The following is an 18427-nucleotide window of genomic DNA, read 5'->3' as shown; positions in this document are numbered from 1 at the left end:
TTTTATTTTGGGGACAGAGAGAGACAGAGCATGAACGGGGGAGGGGCAGAGAGAGAGGGAGACACAGAATCGGAAACAGGCTCCAGGCTCTGAGCCATCAGCCCAGAGCCCGACGCGGGGCTCGAACTCACGGACCGCGAGATCGTGACCTGGCTGAAGTCGGACGCTCAACCGACTGCGCCACCCAGGCGCCCCATATGTAAGTCTTTTTCCAACCAGAGCCTAAGTCCAACTTCATCAAACTCGAGGATTTGGGCTTGCCACTTCTCCAGTCTCTCTCTGGCCTTAGAGTCTAGTGTCTCTAGCTGCAATCAATTTAGCACTCACTCTAGCCTTTCTCAGCAGAGGTCTGTGAGGATTGGGGTGCATAGGAAACACATTTTTTTCCCATTATGATCGCTGGGAGAAGATAAGAAAACATGTTGGCAGATGCCAGGGGCAGTGGCTGATTCCTAGGGGTTTGCCTGGCAAAGGTGTCAGGTGCAGTAGATGAGCAGGCCTGGTAGGATGCCGTGGGGGCAAAGAAAGGGAGGGACTCCAGCTTTCCCCACCGTTCGGCAGGACATAATAGTATTGACTCCAGCTAATGAGGAGAGGAAGTTTTAGTGTTCAAAAGAAATGCTGGTAACCGGCAATCTGTCCACCTTGAAAATGTAGCTTCTTGGGCTGATTGTGCCACGGTGCCAAGTAACTCCGGCAGAGGAAGCGAGTATTCTTTAAATACTGCAAGTCAGCGAAGGATTCTACTTCAGGGCACCAGAGATGCTGTCCCACAGGGTTAGGCTGTAGGAGTGCCAGGCATAATCTACCCGAAAATCTCCTGAAAAGAACCGAAAAACAAGGCGACCTGATGGGCAAGCCATCAGCCGAGGGACAACCCTACTAGAGAAAGCCGGAAAAAAGATCTGCGTGGGAAATGAAAAAAGCTTACGCTGCACTTGCAGAAACCGAAAGGTGCCACACTTGTACGGTGAACCGGCACTCGGTGTGGGCAGGCAGAAAGCACGGCCTCCCCGGGACACTCCAGGTTTTGTCTTTAGCACGTCCAAACCCAGCGCCCCCTTCCATACGTAAATAACAAACGGGATGGTAGTCAAATACAGTCCTCGTTAGGATTCCTACACTTTCTACGCTGGGGCTCTAGCTTCTGTAAAGAGTATGCTCACCTCGGCCACCGCTCCCGCATTTTTCTAACTCGGCCTTTCCTGGGCGGAGCTTCCGGGCCCCGCCCACTGAGGGCCTGCTCAGCGTCAGCCCCGAGGCGGGGCTCCCCTCGGGTTGGTGCTGTCCTTTCCCCTGCGGCCTCTGCTCTGGCGGCAGTACGCGGGCCGAGCTCTAGACACGTGCGGGTAAGTAAAGGCCAAGTGGGCAGAAGCCTTGGACGTTTACTAGTTTGGGGCGAGAGGCAGCTGTGGGGAGGCTTCTTCCCAGGCACAGGACGAAATTGGGGTTCGTTCCATCATAACCCCGTGTTTGGAGGGCATCTTGAAGAGTCGCTGGGAGATGGTAGCCCTAGAGTCGCCCCTTGTTTTCTGCCAGCCCTCTTGTCCCTGGAGAGTCTCCTACCGCTGGTCTCCGAGATCCTCGCTTCCCTGGCGCCAGAGCCCGGAGCTTGGGAAGATTTGTGATGAGCACGTGTCCGGGTGGAGCTCGGTCAAGTCCTGCAACCCAGTCCCCTAAAAGGGGCAGGCTGTGTTTAGATTAGTTTTTAGACCTGGACAATGAGCCTATTTTACCTTTTCTCCCAATTGTTTGGGGGTGGTTAAAAGTGAAATTAAAGGATGGCTGGAAAAACATATGGTCTTAGATACCCTACTCTTATTATGTAAATAAGGTAAATTATAATTGTGAATGGGTAGGAATGTTTACTAACATTCTTGCAAACACTTGAGTTACTGCTTTCAACAACAGTTGAGGTCGTTGGTAGGAATGGCAGCATGTCTCCGTTTCCTTTCATACCCATTACTGCATCTTGTTATTTTTCTGGAGTACCGCTTTTATTGTGCTTCAAAAGGTCTCCTAACCACGTTTTCTCCAATCTAGTTTTAACTAGCCTTTCTGATTTGCACTGCCCATTGCTCTACCAAGGTAACATTTCCCCTTTTACTCCCCCTATTTATCATATCCTTGTCTGGAATGTAGCTTTTTATAACAGCAAGTATTTATTGACCACACACTCTAAAACATATTATATAGGCTTATATAAGCTTCTTAAGCCTAACAACCATCTTTTGTACAGGGTACCATTGATAACATTCCTATTTGACAGATGAGGAGACTGAGAGGTATAGAGAGGTTACTTGTTCACTGTTTCGTTTTTTTTAATTTTTTAATGTTTATTTTTGAGAGAGAGGGAGACACAGAATCTGAAGCAGGGTCCAGGCTCTGAGCTGTCAGCACAGACGCGTGCCGGGGCTTAAACTCACAGTTGTGAGATCATGACCTGAGGAGAAGTCAGATGCTTAACCAACCGAGCCACCCATGCACCCCACTTGTTTGTTCACTGTTACATAGTTGTTAGGTGATAGTTTATACTTGTTGACTAGACCATTAATATGCTCCTGTTGAGGGGTTCCTGGCTGGCTCGGTTGTAAGAGCATACAGTTCTTGATCTCAGGGTTGTAAATTTGAGCCCCCCCCACCCCCCGTTAGGTGCAGATTATATAAAACTTAAATCTTTTCTAGGGTCACCTGGGTGGCTCAGTCAGCTAAGAATCTAACTCTTGGTTTCTGCTCAGGTCATGATCTCACAGTTCATGAGTTCAGCCCTGCACTGGGCTCTGGGCAGACAGTGTGGAGCCTGCTTGGGATTATTTTTGCCCCTCCCCAATTTGTGCTGTCTCTCTCAAAGAAATAAAACTTAAAAAAATCTTTTAAAAAAATGCTCCTGTTGAACTGCTGTGGTACATAGGTAAAAAACATGTGAAAATAAAGCTAACCAAGGGAAAGCTTTTTGTTTTATTGTCTATTTCTCTGGCTCTGAAATAAGTTATGGGGTTTTGAGGGTAGAGGTCTTGAACTTTACACAAGTGTTCACTACTGTTAGCTGCCTAACCCGGAGTACTTGGATTGCAGAGGGGCCAGCCCTGGGCTTTGGATAGATGCAGCCCCAGGTGAGTGCAATTTCATTAGCCTGCCTTTGGCCCCAGCTGTAGGCAGCTGCCTAGGTTGCTGTGTACCTAGGCAAGTGTTACGCTGCTGGGAGAATAGCAGCCGTGATAGCTGGTTGGCATTCTGGGCCTGGTTCATTCCAACTCTGTTGTTAACTATACCAGGATGCCAGCATAATTGTTCATTCATTAAGGTGAAATCTGTAAGGGCATGACTTGGCAGGGAGAAACCTAAAAATCCAAATCTTTCTGAGTGGTTCTGGTTCAACAGGTTTGTCTAGTTGAACTTGCTGGAAACAGAACAAAGGTAATCAAGCCATGAAGGGATGTAGAAGTATAGGGAGGGGGCAACTTTTTATTTTTTGAGTACCTACCAAGTGCTCTGAATCAGGCTTATACAGGGAAAAAGTGCATGGGATTTTTGCAATTTTCACTGAAATCAAAGTGCATATCCCCCACTCCACCATACAAAGCTAGTCTCTCTGAAGGGAGTTCTATAGCTGCAGTGATCTATAGGGATGCTTTATTAAGGAAATGTTACGTGAATTTGCTTTAAAATTCTAGGCATTCTTCTCTAGCTCTTTAATAAAATATAAAAATACCAATTGATTGAGAGGCTTTACATAGTAGGCCTAGCTATAACCGTACTAATTTCTGCTTTAGGCTGACAGTATATTTGTGTTGGTTTCCCACAGAGTTGTTGCCCCTTCGGGGCAGTAAAATAACGAGTCCCTTTTGTAGTGATTTTGTTTTGGATTGCTAATTCTCTGAGAAGAGATGCTTTTCAGTTCTAGGCAAACACACAGCACTCATGGTGGTGCTGGAGATTGTCCAATAGGGCTGACTTAGTTGCTACTTCTGTGAAAAGTGCCATCCTAGTTTCCATAGAAGGAACTCCTGAGGATGTTGGGAGGTAGGGGAGTTATTTATAAAAACTAGTTTTGTTCCAACAATTGGCTTTCCCTAAAAAGAGTTCTCTTAGTTAAATGTTGAGTTCCTTGTGTGAATACCTCAGATGTTCATTGTGAACAGCCTTTAACATATGGGGTTTTAAGAATACTAGTGATACCTAGAGGATTTGGGGGAATGGTTAGCTTTAATGGTAATTATAGGCAAGAAAAAGACAATAGGAAATAAAATAATTCTGGAGGTATTGAAAATAGGGTAAATCGTAAATGGCAGGCAGCACTGCTTCCATTTCTACAGAAAAGAGGTTTTAGGAGCTGCTGTTTTAGTTAACACTGTTTAGTGTTCAACAGTGAAATCTTTTTCTTTTTAGGATGACTTGAAAGTAGGGCATCCTTGGCCTTACGGAAGAGAGTAAATTCACGACATGTGGACGGTCTGTATGGCGTTCTCAGGTAAATGTCCCTATTAATTCCAACACTGACTAATGCCTATGTGGCAGGCCTATTTGCTAGTTGGTATCCATTAGGAAACAACTGGGAGGCAAAATCACCTGTATTTGCCCCTGACAAATTCGGCCTCTTAGCAGTGAAAGGCTAAGTGGGATTTTGGTGGTTCTAGTCTGAAGGTGTATAGGATCTTTGAGATGATCTGTATCGTTCCATCTGAGGAATGTACAAGCAGATTATAAAGCCCAGGATAGGAAGGATGGCATATCTTGCCTGTTTGCAGCTAGATCCCAATCATGGCACCTGGCACATAGCAGGAACTCCTTGAATGTTGGACAAAATGACTAAAAGCATGGGAAAGGGGTTCCTGTTTCCTATTTGTCTAAAAGGCTTGGCAGCAAGGTCTGCTATCAGTGCTTCCAGGCTTCTGTTTTGCAGTCAACGTTGAATTCATTGGGATACCTGTATCCATAACTTCTACTTGGGGTGCCTGTGTATCTGAAACAAAGAAAGCTGTTTCAGGAATCATCCAGCGGTTGTCAGCTATCCAGGCCAGCATGATGCCTTGGATGGTGTTACACTGTTGGAAGAGCAAACGCTGACCTTCTTGAGGTCTGGCTTCAAGCACTGTTTTGGTGTTGTGGCTGATACTCTTGGGCAGTGTTTTGCACCTCTGAGAGTGGAGTAACTCCTCCTGTGGAGTTGGTCCTAGTCTGGGTGCAAACAATTTTTTTTTCTTTGAGGAAAGGACCCTGTCTTAAGGATACTTTATCATTCCTTTCCTCTTTGAATCCTAGATGCCTTTATCTGAGTGAGAAATCTGCCTCCATCAGAATCTCAGATGTCTGACAGCCCTGTGTGACACCAGGATAGGTAATATATACAGTCCTTTGTCATGTAGGTTCTAATTAACTTTCAGCCTCAGATGGGTGGTGTGAAATAATAGAAAATATATATATTGGCCTCTGCTCCCATTCTTGGCACAGAGCTGCTAAAACTCTTGAAATTCCCTAAGTGGTAAGAACACTAGGAGCATCTTTTGTTCTAATATTTGGTTTTTCATGTTGATGCCTGACTGAGCTTTTAAATCTAAGAACTTCCTGGGTGATTTAAATGTCTTGTTCTAATGAGGTGGTAACTAGAAAGACCAAGCACTGATTAGAAACTTGGAATTTTCAACCCCACTTCCATTCTTCAGAAAGGGGAAAGGGGCTGGAAATGGAAATAATTGATTATTCCCACATGATGAAGCCTCCATAAAAATCCCAGTAGTATTGGGTTTAGAGAACTTTCATGTTGGTGAACACATGGAGGGGAGGTGCTGGGAGAGTAGCACATCCAGAGAGGGTATGGAAGCTCAGCAACCCTTTCCACATAGCCTTGCCCTATTCATGTCCCATCTGGATGTTTATATCCTTTCCCATATCCTTTAAAAAAATTTTTTTTAATATATTTTTAAATATTTATTTATTTTAGAGAAAGAGAGTGCAAGCCGGGGAAGGACAGATGATCCAAAGAGGGCTCTGCATGGACAGCAGAGAGCTCAGCGCGGGGCTTGAACTCATGAACTGCGAGATCATGACCTGAGCTGAAGTCAGACGCTTAACCGACTGAGCCACTCCAGCACCCCTACCATATCCTTTTAAAATAAATTGGTTAATTGTAAGGAAACCGTTTTCCTGAGTTCTGAGAGCTTTTGCAAATTTATCAAACCTGAGGAGGGAATTTGGGGAATCTGTGATTTATATTGGTCAGAAGTACAGGTAACAAACTGGACTTAACGATTGGCATCTGAAGTGAGGGAGGAACAGTCTTATTGGACTGTGCTCTTAACCTGAGGGATCTGATGATACTCGAGGTATATGGAGAGTCAGAATTGGGCTAAAATGTACGACACCCAGCTGGTGACACAAATTTGCTTGGTGTGGGAGAAAATCCACACACATCCGGTGTCAAAAATGTTGAGAGAGTGGTAGTAGTGTGAGAGTAAAGGAAAAATACAAAGTGAGGTTTTCTTGGGGCACCTGGCTGGTTCACTAGGTAGGGCATGTAACTCTTGATCTCAGGGTCATGAGTTTAAGCCCCATGTTGGGTATAGAGCTTAATTTACACAGAGGAAAATCTTCTAAAAAGTAAGGTTTTCTTTACAGGTGGAAAAATTTACAAGTTCTAAAAAATTATAGGAAATATGAGAACATTAGAGAAGAATACTAAATCAAAAGTCCAAGGCTTAAACTAAGCTCTTATTTTCTAGAGCTCTGCAGTACAATACATGAGGCTATTTCAACTGACAAAAATTGAATCTGTTTTTCCATCTCAGTATTTAGTGACTGCCGTATTGGACAGCTCAGAGAACATTTCCACCTGTGTGGAAAGTTTTATTATACACTGCTGTTCTAGGGCAGGGGTTGGTAAACTTGTAAAAGGCCAAATAATATTTTAGACTTGTGTACCATATAGTCTCTCTTATAACTACTCTCAATTCTGCAGTTGCAGTATGAAAGCAGCCATAGTCATAGAAAAGTGTCAACAAATGAGCATTACTGTGCCCCAGTAAAACTTTATATTTTTTAAATTTTATTTATTTTCAGAGCAAACAAGCAGGGGAAGGGCAGAGAGATGGGGAGAGAGAATTCCAAGCAAGCTCTGCGCTGTCAGCCCCAGAGCTTTAAGTGGGGCTCAATCTCAGGAGCCATGAGATCATGACCCTGAGCTGAAATCAAGAGTCGGATGCTGAACTGAGCCACCCAGGTGCCCCCAATAAAACTTTATTAATAGACAATGAAATTGGAATTTTGTAAAATTTTTGGTGTTACAACAAAAAATTTTCCACCAATCATTCTAAGCTTGAGAGCCTTTCGAAAACAGATTGGCACGGGGCGCCTGGGTGGCGCAGTCGGTTAAGCGTCCGACTTCAGCCAGGTCACGATCTCGCGGTCCGGGAGTTCGAGCCCCGCGTCAGGCTCTGGGCTGATGGCTCAGAGCCTGGAGCCTGCTTCCGATTCTGTGTCTCCCTCTCTCTGTGCCCCTCCCCCGTTCATGCTCTGTCTCTCTCTGTCCCAAAAATAAATAAACGTTTGAAAAAAAAAATTTTTGAAAACAGATTGGCAGGCCAAAACTGGCCTGTGAACTGGAGTTTGCCAACCCCTGGTCTAGAAAATGAAATTCAGGCCTTGGGAATTGATAGCTCATTAGTAACAGGCTGAAGCTAGTACCAACATGTCTCTGAAAAATTCCATGTTACCAATACCTTTGCCTTATAGCAAGCCTTTATCATATGGTATTAAATACCTTTTATTATTTTTAAATGTTTATTTTGAGAAAGACAGCAAGAGCACAAGCATGAGTGGAGGAGGGGCAGAGAGAGGGAGACAGAATCCCAAGCAGACTCCTCCTTGTCAGCATGCAGCCTGACCAGAGGCTCCATCCCATGAACAATGATATGACCTGAGCCAAAATCAGCAATCAGGCACTTTAGAGGAGTAAAATGACTTTAGTAAATTATCCAAATAGAATGGTTCTCATTTTTTGTATTTGGAGTTCGTTGTGTATACTTTTTACATGGCTTACTTCTGTCATAGCAGTTCTCTTCATTTTTAATGTACACCTAAAGGAAAGGTCCTAAGAAAGAACACCAGTCTTCAGTTGCAGCAGAGCCTGATCACAGTTTCAGCCCTCGGTAGTGAAACAAATGGTCCCGAAGAAAAGAGGAAATCTTTATGTCATGAAGTCAGAGTTTAAAATCTGGGATCACTGGGTTCTTGGGTAGCTCAGTCGATTGAACTTCTGACTCTTGATTTAGGAGGCTCAGGTTATGATCCCAAGATTGTGAGATCAAGCCCAGTGTTGGGCTCCACACTGAGTGTGGATCCTGCTTAAGATTTTCTCTTTTTTGGGGCACCTGGGTGTCTCAGTCAGTTAAGCGTCTGACTCTTGATTTGGGCTCAGGTCATGATCTCACAGTTCATGGGATCAAGCCCTGCTTGGGATTGTGTCCCTCTCAAACTTTAAAAAAAAATCCCCCCCCCCACCTCAAAAATACAAAAAAAAAAAAAAAAAATCAGGGCACCTGGGTGGCTCAGTCGGTTAAGCATCTGACTTTGGCTCAGGTCATGATCTCATGCTTCATGGTTCTAGCCCTGCATCTCACTCTATGCTGACAGCCTGGAGCCTCTTTGGATTCTGTGTCTCCTCTCTCCACTCCTCTCTTGCTCAAGCTCTGTCTCTCTAAAAAATAAAATAAGATTTAAAAAAATTTTTTTAAATACAAAAAAATTAAAATATAGAACATTAAGTAAATAGATAAATAAGTTAATTAATTTTAAAAATCTGGGATCACAAGTTCCTGTGAGCATACAGATTGCCTTCCTGACCACTGTAAGTCTACCCAGGTGCAGAGAGGGGGTCCCTTTGTTGCTACTTGAAGGATAATTCATTGAAGTCAGTGACTGTATTCAATACCCCAGGAGGTTTCAGTGGCTTAATCATGCCCATTAAAGTAATATAATGGGATTTCCTAGTTGATGAGTGAAGTTAATTAGTCACCTACTACTCCCTGTTGAGTTGATTTTTTTTTTTTTTTTAATTTCCTGGTAAGGAAAGAAAAGATGAAGTAAAACATTTCAAAGGACCTTTTTAACCCTGAGCTGCCACCTCTTGTCATAGGAAGCAGTAGACACAGTGTCCCTCTTCATTGCTCTGCTTCAGTTTCAAGCCTCAGACCTGTACCATATCAAGAGGAAAAACTAAAGCAGGATGGGTAGGGGGCTGAAAGTATTGAGTGCCATTCCTGGTGCCTATCAATAATTTACTTCCTTTCCTTCAGGGTTGAAATTGCTGTCAACAGACTTTTGAATTAAAATTTTGGATCACCTCTCAAAATTTTAATCAGGAAAATAAAACCCTGGAGAAATAAATTCTGCAGGCCCCAAAGGAACATAAAAATGTGGATCAGTGCCTAGGAATTCACACAAAAGAAAACAATTGGGGAAGAGCAACTAATTAAGTACTTAAAAGAAGGACAATGACTTCTTGAATCTTGTTGCTTAATTAGGGTTTTATGAACAGCTCCAGTTAATGGACCTGTCAATATTCTCTTGGAAAACAATTTCACTGAATTAACAAATCAACGGTAATACTTAGAATGTCTGCTTAACAATTCTCTTTACTGCTATTTAGAAGGCCTGTTACTTTGGCCCTCCTGTACTCCAATAAAGGGCCTTTAGAATATGAGAACATTCTGTACTCCTTGTTAAGGGTGACTTTACTACTACCTCAAAAAAGGCTGATAAAATGGACCTTAAAATAGATTATAGAATAGTTGTAGATTTACAGGAAAGTTGTAAACATAGTACAAAGAATTCCCATGTACTCCACAACCCAGTTTCCTTTCATAAGAACATTTTACATTAGTATAGACATTTGTTACAATTAATGGGCTAATATGAATATGTTATTAACTAAAGTCCATACTTGCAGATTTCCTTAGGTTTTACTTAAATGTCTTTTGTCTGTTCTAGAATCCCATTGAGGATATTACATTTAGTTCTTATATATCTCCTTAGGCTCATTTTATTTTTATTTTTAATATTTTAATGTTCATTTATTTTTGAGAGAGAGCATGAGCAGGGAAGGGAATGCTCTAGTTCTCAGATGATTTGATTACCCTATGAGCTCACAGCAAAGGATGGGAATTTTTATCAGATGCCTGTAGAAGGGAGTAGCCAAGCCCAGACAGGCCCTAGAATCATAATGGGTTAGAGTGTGGAGATGCCCTCAAGGCATAAAGCCTCTGAGTTATAATCTGGAAAACTTAAGTCCTACCTTCTACTACCTCTACACTCCTGGCACTCTGTCCTTTTCTACACTAGGGTTCCATTTCTTGCCCCTGTATAATAGGACCTAATCATGATCTATTCCTCCAAGGAATCTTTATATTTAGTTTCTCAGATCCCTAACTTCTTTCTTCTGTAATCTCCAGGGCTGAGTTAGAGGAAGAGAATGACATATGCTAATCACACATCTTGTCAGAAGACTATTTAACCCACCCTTTTTATGAGTTTAGAGGCTTTATTAACTGAACTCCTAGACACTGGGGATAACCGATGAACAAGACTTAGTCCCTGCTTACCTTAACATGGCCTATCAGGGCATACACAGTCTAGCCCTTACCCCTCTTATCTTCATGTTTACCACCCTCAGATTCCCTTCAGGCCACACTGATTTCTTTCAGTCCTTGATAAGCCTTTTGCTACTAGGTCTCTATGCTTGGTATTTCCCCTTCTGGTTCCATCTTTTTTTCCACTTTGTCTCCTTTGAGATCTCAGCTCATATCATGTGTAGAGAAGCCACCTTCCCTGGGTATCTGAGTAACCATTACATGTGTCATTGCACCTGGCCTACCACAGAGCTAGACAGTCAGATGCCATGTGTCCTTTGAAAGGTATTATTCACACCAGCTTCTGTGGGTTTACATAATTCCCATAGAGCCAAGCAGCCTCAATTGTACTGACAACTAAGGACCTTCAGCTAGCTGATAAATACTACCTATGCGTCAAAATGTATCTAAAATATAGTAATGCTATAGGCCTATCTATCCTGCTTTTCAATAATTTGCCAGTAATTGAGAGTATGGACAGCACTGGTTTTATTCTTTAATAGTTTGAAGCAAAAATACCATGAAAACAAAGATGTCCAATTTCCAAAGCATTTTCTAGTGGACTCTGAAGATGTAACCTACTGCACAACTATTTAAAACTCAATTAAATTTCAGGGGCGCCTGGGTGGCTCAGTCAGTTGAGCATCCTACCTCGGCTCAGGTCATGATCTCACGGTCCGTGAGTTTGAGCCCCGCGTCAGGCTCTGGGCTGACAGCTCGGAGCCTGGAGCCTGCTTCAGATTTTGTCTCCCTCTCTCTGACCCTCCCCCGTTCATGCTCTGTCTCAAAAATAAAACATTAAAAAAAAATTTTAACTAAATTAAATTTCAAAAAGTATTGAATGAAAATAATGGATTTGCAGAGGATTTGTTCCAATTTGAAACATGCGTTAACTGAAATATATGTGTCGCCTTTTGTTACTTTTTTTGGTAATCTATAAATGTCTTCATAATTAAAGTGTGTGAAACAGCTTTGTGTGTAAATTATAACTAGAAGAACTTCTCTTACTAGCAATCCTTACATTAACAAGTAGGTGCCAGCTCAAAACTTATGTTATGACCAGACTTAAATGGATAATTTTAACAAGTGTACTCTGGGGTTTTATAAAAATAAATAACCTTTGAATCTATGGTTTTGTCATTTTAGGATATTCATGTAAATATACTGCGGCACATGTGGTGCTCTACAACGACAACATTGCATGTTGATCATGTGCCAGAATTGCTAAACTCATTCTATATATCTGAATCCTCTCAACAGCCCTACAAGGTAGTGCTGTTACTTGCCCAAGGTCACACAGTGGGTCCAGGAACTACTGTGTTCAATTAATCTGGCTCAGAAACTGGTATTTGATTTGAAACTTTCTTTTTTTTTTTTTTTTATTTTTTTTTTTTTATTTTTTTTTTTCCAACGTTTTTTTAATTTATTTTTGGGACAGAGAGAGACAGCATGAACGGGGGAGGGGCAGAGAGAGAGAGGGAGACACAGAATCGGAAACAGGCTCCAGGCTCCAGGCTCCGAGCCATCAGCCCAGAGCCTGACACGGGGCTCGAACTCACGGACCGCGAGATCGTGACCTGGCTGAAGTCGGACGCTTAACCGACTGTGCCACCCAGGCGCCCCTGATTTGGAACTTTAAAGTATGGTGCCCCAGGTCTTCCCAACTAATTCTAATAATTGCTTGCTTTCTTTAGTCATCAACCTCACTCAGACTAACGAATAATGTCTTGCAGGGACTACTGAAATGGCTGTTTCCATCTGGTTTCTTAAAACTATTTCAAGTGCCAAATACCTTCTTTCAGGCTATCAGCATCTTGGCCACTCTTGCTGAAGCTTGAGCTTCCTTTTGCTCCTGACGTTTAAAGAACAAATACAGCCAAACCCATTAGCCTGTTTTTAGCCCCCATCTATTTCATTCTGTCATATCACCTGTGAATCTCCTAGATTTTTTAAAATGTCCCTCTCTGGGTGCCTGGATGGCTCAGTCGGTTACGCATCCGACTTTGGCCCAGGTCATGATCTCATGGTTGCTGGGTTTGAGCCCTTCATTGGGCTCTGCGCTGACAGTGCAGAGCCTGCCTAGGAGTCTCTCTCTGCCCCTGCCCTACTCGCTCTCTCTCAAAATAAATAAACTTAAAATGTTCCTTTGGAAGGCCTTAATGGGTCACACATTCCCACACACAGGTTTGCCCTTTGATAGAATTTCTTACATTTTTATTAAAATTATTCAGTGCTAGCACTACTAAACTATAGGTTCAGTGAGGGTCAAAATAAGGATATCAAGACCTTTAAAAATTCCTCAAAGGTTTACTTTTTTATTTAAGTTTATTTATTTAAAGTGAGAGAAAGAATCCCAGGCAGACTCCGCACTGTCAGTGCAGAGCCCACTGTGGAGCTGGAACTCCTGAACCGTGAGATCATGACCTAAGCCAAACCCAAGTTGGACACTTAATGGACTCAGCCACCCAGGCACCCCAAAGATTGACTTTTTTATTTATTTATTTTTTTTTTTTTTTTAATTTTTTTTTTCAACGTTTATTTATTTTGGGGACAGAGAGAGACAGAGCATGAACGGGGGAGGGGCAGAGAGAGAGGGAGACACAGAATCGGAAACAGGCTCCAGGCTCTGAGCCATCAGCCCAGAGCCTGACGCGGGGCTCGAACTCCCGGACCGCGAGATCGTGACCTGGCCGAAGTCAGACGCTTAACCGACTGCGCCACCCAGGCGCCCCATAAAGACTGACTTTTTTAAAGGATGGGATTCAAGTTGGGTTCTCATTTTAGTTATGCATATATAGTAGTATACTTGCTAAATACTTGCATAAAGACTTTATAGATAAATATAAACAAATTATTACATGCAGGAAAGTCATTCCTAGATTATTTCAAGAATAATCTCCCGGGGCACCTGGGTGGCTCTGTCGGTTGGGCCACCGACTTCGGCTCAGGTCATGATCTCACAGTTCGTGGGTTCAAGCCCCACGTCGGGCTCTGTGCTGACAGCCCGGAGCCTGGAGCCTGCTTCAGATTCTGTGTCTCCCCTCTCTCTACCCCTCCCCTGCTCATGCTCTGTCTCTCAATAATGAATAAACGTTTTAAAAAAATTAAAAAAAAAAAAAAAGAATAATCTCCCTACATGCTAAAACCCCATTTGCTAAAATTGGTGAGGGTCAACATTCCTAACCTGTTAAAAGTATCTTACTCTAAATGGCTGTGCGATGCTTAACGAGGAACTCTAGAAGTGATCTTATTAAAAAAAGAAACCAGCTTTGTTCAAAATTACTATCAGAAGTAACTAGCATGAGAAAATTATGAATGGGGAAAGAAGTAAAATAAAAAAAAAATCACTTGTATATGAGGGGCGCATGGGTGGCTCAGTCAATTACGTGTAATACTGACAAGACCTTAAATGTAAATCCTGTGTTCAAGAAAGTTCAACATAAAGATAAATCTCCTAAAGAAAACTAAGTTTATAAAAATTCCACTGTAACAGGATGGAAAAGTAAGAATAACCATAACTATTGTTAAAACTTAGTAATAAAGTTTAACTAGCCGTATCAGATGTTAAAATGTTACAAAAAGAGTAAAACAGTGATACTGGCACTTGGATTACTCAATGAATAGAACCAGATAAAAGGAAGTCCAGAAATAGACTCTGAAACAAATTAAATTTAGAAAGTACAATAAGAAAGCACAATTTTTCCTTTATATAATTGCAAAGTGTAGTGACTTTGCCTTCTAAATTAAAAACCATGAGGAGTACTTAAAAGGAACGATGTGACTATTTTTAAAATTCTAGGGGCACCTGGGTGGCTCAGTAGGTTAAGTGTCCGACTTCAGCTCAGGTCATGATGTCGCAGTCCGTGAGTTCGAGCCCTGCGTCGGGCTCTGGGCTGATGGCTCAGAGCCTGGAGCCTGCTTCCGATTCTGTGTCTCCCTCTCTCTCCGCCCCTCCCCCGTTTGTGCTCTGTCTCTCTCTGTCTCAAAAATAAATAAATGTCAAAAAAAAAATTTTTTTTAAATAAAATAAAATTCTATATATACGGGCAATTTGCTGACTTATTTAGTAGAGCAGGTGACTCTTGATCTCAGGGTCATGAGTTCAAGTGCCAGGTTGGCAAAGAGATTGCTTTTATAAAAAGTAAAGGGGCACCTGAATGGCTCAGTCCAGTTAAGTGACTTTTGGCTCAGGTTATGATCTGTTTTTGAGGTGGAGCCTGCTTCAGATTTGGTCTCTGTCTTGATCTCTCTGTCCCTCCCCCACTCATACACTGTCTCTGTCTCTCTTCCTCAAATATAAACACGCATTAAAATTTTCTTAAAAAGTCACTTCTGTATTCTATTGGTCAAAGCTGTTTCTATTTACAGTGCCCTTCCAAATGCAGATAGAGGTGAAATTGATTCCATTATTATAAGAAGAGGGGCAAAGAATTTGTGGCCATCTTTGATAGCAAGCATATATATACACACACATTTATATATATATATATATGTGTATATATGAATGTACACACATTCATATTCACATATGTGTATATATATGAATGTGCATACACATAAAAAATGTTTCTTAATAGAAAATCCTTAGAATACACAAGAGATGGTTGATAGGTGGATTGCCTTTATGTTAGGGGAACAAGTTGGGGAAAACTGTTCTCTGAAACTTATTACATGTATACCTATTCAAAAATTCCTTCTTAAACCCCCTCTTGCTGCCCCTCCAAGTAGACTACAGCTCTGCTGAAGGCAGTACCATATAATGCTCAGAAGCTCTGGGTTTGGACTTATATAGAACTGGGTTCAAATCTTGCTTTTTGTTGCTATTTAGCTGCATCATGTGCAAGTTTTTTAATCTTAGTAAAACAAGAATAATGGTACCTTACTCTCAAAATTATGGTAATTATAAGGTATTATGAGCTGCTTAGTGATTATGTGGCATCAAAATGTATGTCCTCAGTATGTCTCCTAGTCAAAACTGAAAGGTCTTCATTATCAGCTCAAATCCAGGCTCTTTCCTGGTATTAAAGTCATGTAACATAGTTGTACCAAGCTTGTCACTTAGACCTTTCAAGGTCTTAGCAGAAATTCTTGCTTTTGCCTCATTATTTACCACACCTGGTGCACACCTCACCCACTCCCAAGTTACCCAAACCAATATAGCGCTCTTGGTCCATCTCTACTCACAGCCAGGCCTACCTTGAGGCCAGATTCCTTGTCCAATCTCCATCAAACTACGATCCTCAAAAGGTAGGCAATTTGTCGTTGAATCCACATCCTTGTACTATGTCCTTCATGAAACAGGCATATGATAAGCTGAAACCTTGTATTAACTTTGGTTTCCAATGTGTCTTTGCTGGTGAGCCAATAAGCAGATCCTCAATAAATAATTACTCAATGAAAAAGTTTGATTTTTCTTTGTATGATCACCAGATGGCATTACAGCCTTATACAAAAGCATGGGTAAGTGTGTATCTTAGTGCTAACATGCATTCATGTTTCTCCATGAGGAGCAGAGCCTCTTGTTCCATCTAAGAGCTGGAAACAACAAAGGGGAGTCTTAGCCTTTGTTGGAATCAAAGGCTCACCAATTAGAAAGCAGATGTGGTTTTGAATGGAAGGAAGATACAATATTCACTGAAGAATTTGGATCCCCCAAAATTTCATTCCAGAGCTAACTAGTAGGCTTAAACATTACTTACTCAGTTGTTTATTTATACATCATACATGGAGATGTGGGATTATAGTTCCACTCTTCATGGCTATTTAAAAGTTTCTCTTGTTTGACTCTAGCCCTCAGACATAACTTAGTCACAAAATTGAAGTCACCTAACTATAATTCCCAAGTCTTCAACCAAATCTAATGAAAACTCCACACCATCCTCTCTGCCTCTTGTTAAAATAAAAACATACCTCCTTTTATCTGGATCGTTTTCTTTTAGGAGTGTCCATTATGAAGGGTCCCTTGTCTAACCTCTTTTTTCAACCAAACCTTTCCTAAAATACCCTTTCTGTCAACATTTTTTTAATGGTTAACTTTGTTTATTTTGAGAAAGCAAGTGTGAGTGGGAGAGGGGCGGAGCCTGATTTCACAAACTGTTAGATCACGATCTTTGTGGAAATCAGGAGTCGGACACTTAATTGACTCAGCCACGCAGGCGGCTCTGTTCTGCCGTCATTTTAATTGTGCTCAAAACTCTCATAGGAAAACAAAAAATTCAACCCTGCTTTCTCCAGTCTCTTCATAGCCAAACCTTTTCTGCACTGGGTAATTTCCAGCTTCCTGTTTCAATACATTAAGTACCTACAGTCTGACTTTCTCTCACTGGAAGCAAGTCCATAATGTTAAGAATGATGTTCACGTTGCTAAATTTTTTGTTGGATGCTTTTAGTCCTAGTCTTCCCTATTGATAGCATTTCACCCTGTTGATGACTTGGTCCTTTAAGTATTTTGGCTGTTAAGGCAGTAAAATTTGTGTGCCTTCCTACTCTTCCCAAACCTTTCTGCTTCCCCCCCCCCCCACCTCTGTTCACTTGGGTCTCCTTTGCCATGCAGCTCTACCTGGTTAGTTTCTGAAGGTCCTAAGGCCTCTTTTTTCACTGGGCTATCTCCAGCTTATCTTTCAAATATCATTGCTTCATTTATACCATTTACTCAAGTGTGCCAGTAACCCACACTTTTTCCTCCATGAGCTCAAGACCCATAAATGCCACTCCTTTAAAATTGATGCCAAACATCTTAAGCCTGCCCTCCTGGTACTCTTCCAGAGCCAGTTAATTGCACTGCTAACCATACAGTTGTCATTCATCCACGACCCTTCCGTCCCTCAACTTCCATATTCAGTCAAATTGACAAGAGTTGAGTTCTGGCCTAAACTACTCTTCAAATTTCTACTGGTCTCTGGTCTTCATCTTTGCCCTCTCCACTATCTTCACAGAGTACCCTGAATGATTTTTCAAAGATGCGAATCTGATTCAGCATACTGAAGATTTTAAAAATTTGAGTGCTGTTAATTAGTATTTATGTTCACTTATTTACCTCAGCCATCTGGTGACTGCCTGTCCCTCTGCATTTAATTTTGAAAACCCAGGGAATTGGCCCTTAACTCCAGCTCTACCTGCAATTTCTCAGTCTTAGCTCAGGATTTTCACATATGCAATTCGGGAACCTCCATCAGCCTCAGGATTGTTTTACCTTCAGTCAAATTCGAAGTGGCGGCGGCGGTATGTTCGATGGGCTGGGTTCGCTATCTTCCGCCTCGATGACGCTCCACGGAATTACTGAGATTAAAAACAACGAAAATGGTATGGGTACCCTCGCCTGGCGCTTGCTGCCACTTGTCGGCAAATACGGAGGAAAATAATCAGAAGAGTAATCAGGTCTAACTAGTCACTCCTGCGACTCGCTTCTAACACATACCCTTATTTAAATTTTGCATCATGCAGTTCAAGGGTTAGGGGAAAGCCTTTATGGGAAATGGGACTCGAACCTGTAAACAGGTTCTCTATCCATTTCCCGCCACAGGCGGGCTACAGGATTAGAGAACAACGACCGCCATCGGCGCGAGCAGTATACGGTCACTGAGTAGGAGGAGGGGCCTGGCGCGCGCAGAAACGGGACTTGAGAGGGGGTGGGGTGGGGGAGAACTCTCTCGCGAGAGCGGGTTTGTTCTTGCAGCCGCTCCTGCCACCTCTTACCCTCGCCGTTGCTGCGGGGGATTGTGGGAGCCTCCGCGTCCCGCTCGCTAGGAGAGAGGTATCTCTCCTTTTCCCTCTCCCTTTCCTTAAGGTAGGCGTGAAGCGGGTAA

General features: G+C 42.3%; 1 protein-coding gene, 2 long non-coding RNA genes and 1 other non-coding gene across 8 annotated transcripts in view; 3 read left to right on the top strand and 1 right to left on the bottom strand.

Moving 5' to 3' along the window:
• Positions 1-1210: 1210 nt before the first annotated feature.
• LOC112861705 (uncharacterized) lies at positions 1211-6136 on the top strand. Its single transcript, XR_003223655.2, has 4 exons — positions 1211-1349; positions 4390-4471; positions 5263-5338; positions 5942-6136. It is a non-coding gene; the product is annotated as an uncharacterized LOC112861705 (long non-coding RNA).
• Positions 4994-5193, top strand: LOC112861867 (small nucleolar RNA SNORA74). The gene has a single exon (XR_003223743.1). It is a non-coding gene; the product is annotated as a small nucleolar RNA SNORA74 (small nucleolar RNA).
• Positions 6137-8527: 2391 nt separating the features above from the next.
• On the bottom strand, positions 8528-18290 carry LOC147584431 (uncharacterized). The gene is made up of 3 exons (XR_015249860.1): positions 18110-18290; positions 17815-17900; positions 8528-8692 (listed from the first exon to the last, which is right to left on the bottom strand). It is a non-coding gene; the product is annotated as an uncharacterized LOC147584431 (long non-coding RNA).
• Positions 17903-18427, top strand: part of MATR3 (matrin 3) — a 29942-nt gene continuing 29417 nt past the window's right edge. For 2 of the 5 annotated variants that reach the window (XM_086702909.1, XM_086702911.1), the window contains exon 1: positions 18296-18408. Coding sequence is in view for 1 of the 5 variants with exons in the window: in XM_086702918.1 (XP_086559044.1) it covers positions 17922-17924 (3 nt within the window). In the remaining 4 variants the exon portion in view is untranslated. Of the gene's footprint in view, positions 17925-18262; positions 18409-18427 lie in introns of those variants that run through there. The other 3 variants (XM_086702918.1, XM_086702908.1, XM_086702925.1) reach the window with 3 other exon arrangements.

Source organism: Puma concolor, chromosome A1, assembly GCF_028749965.1.
Source record: "Puma concolor isolate L17-30 chromosome A1, mPumCon1.1.hap2, whole genome shotgun sequence".
NCBI classification, from domain to species: domain Eukaryota; kingdom Metazoa; phylum Chordata; class Mammalia; order Carnivora; family Felidae; genus Puma; species Puma concolor.
Note: the sequence above shows the minus strand (reverse complement) of the source record. Positions and strands in the feature narration are given on the sequence as shown.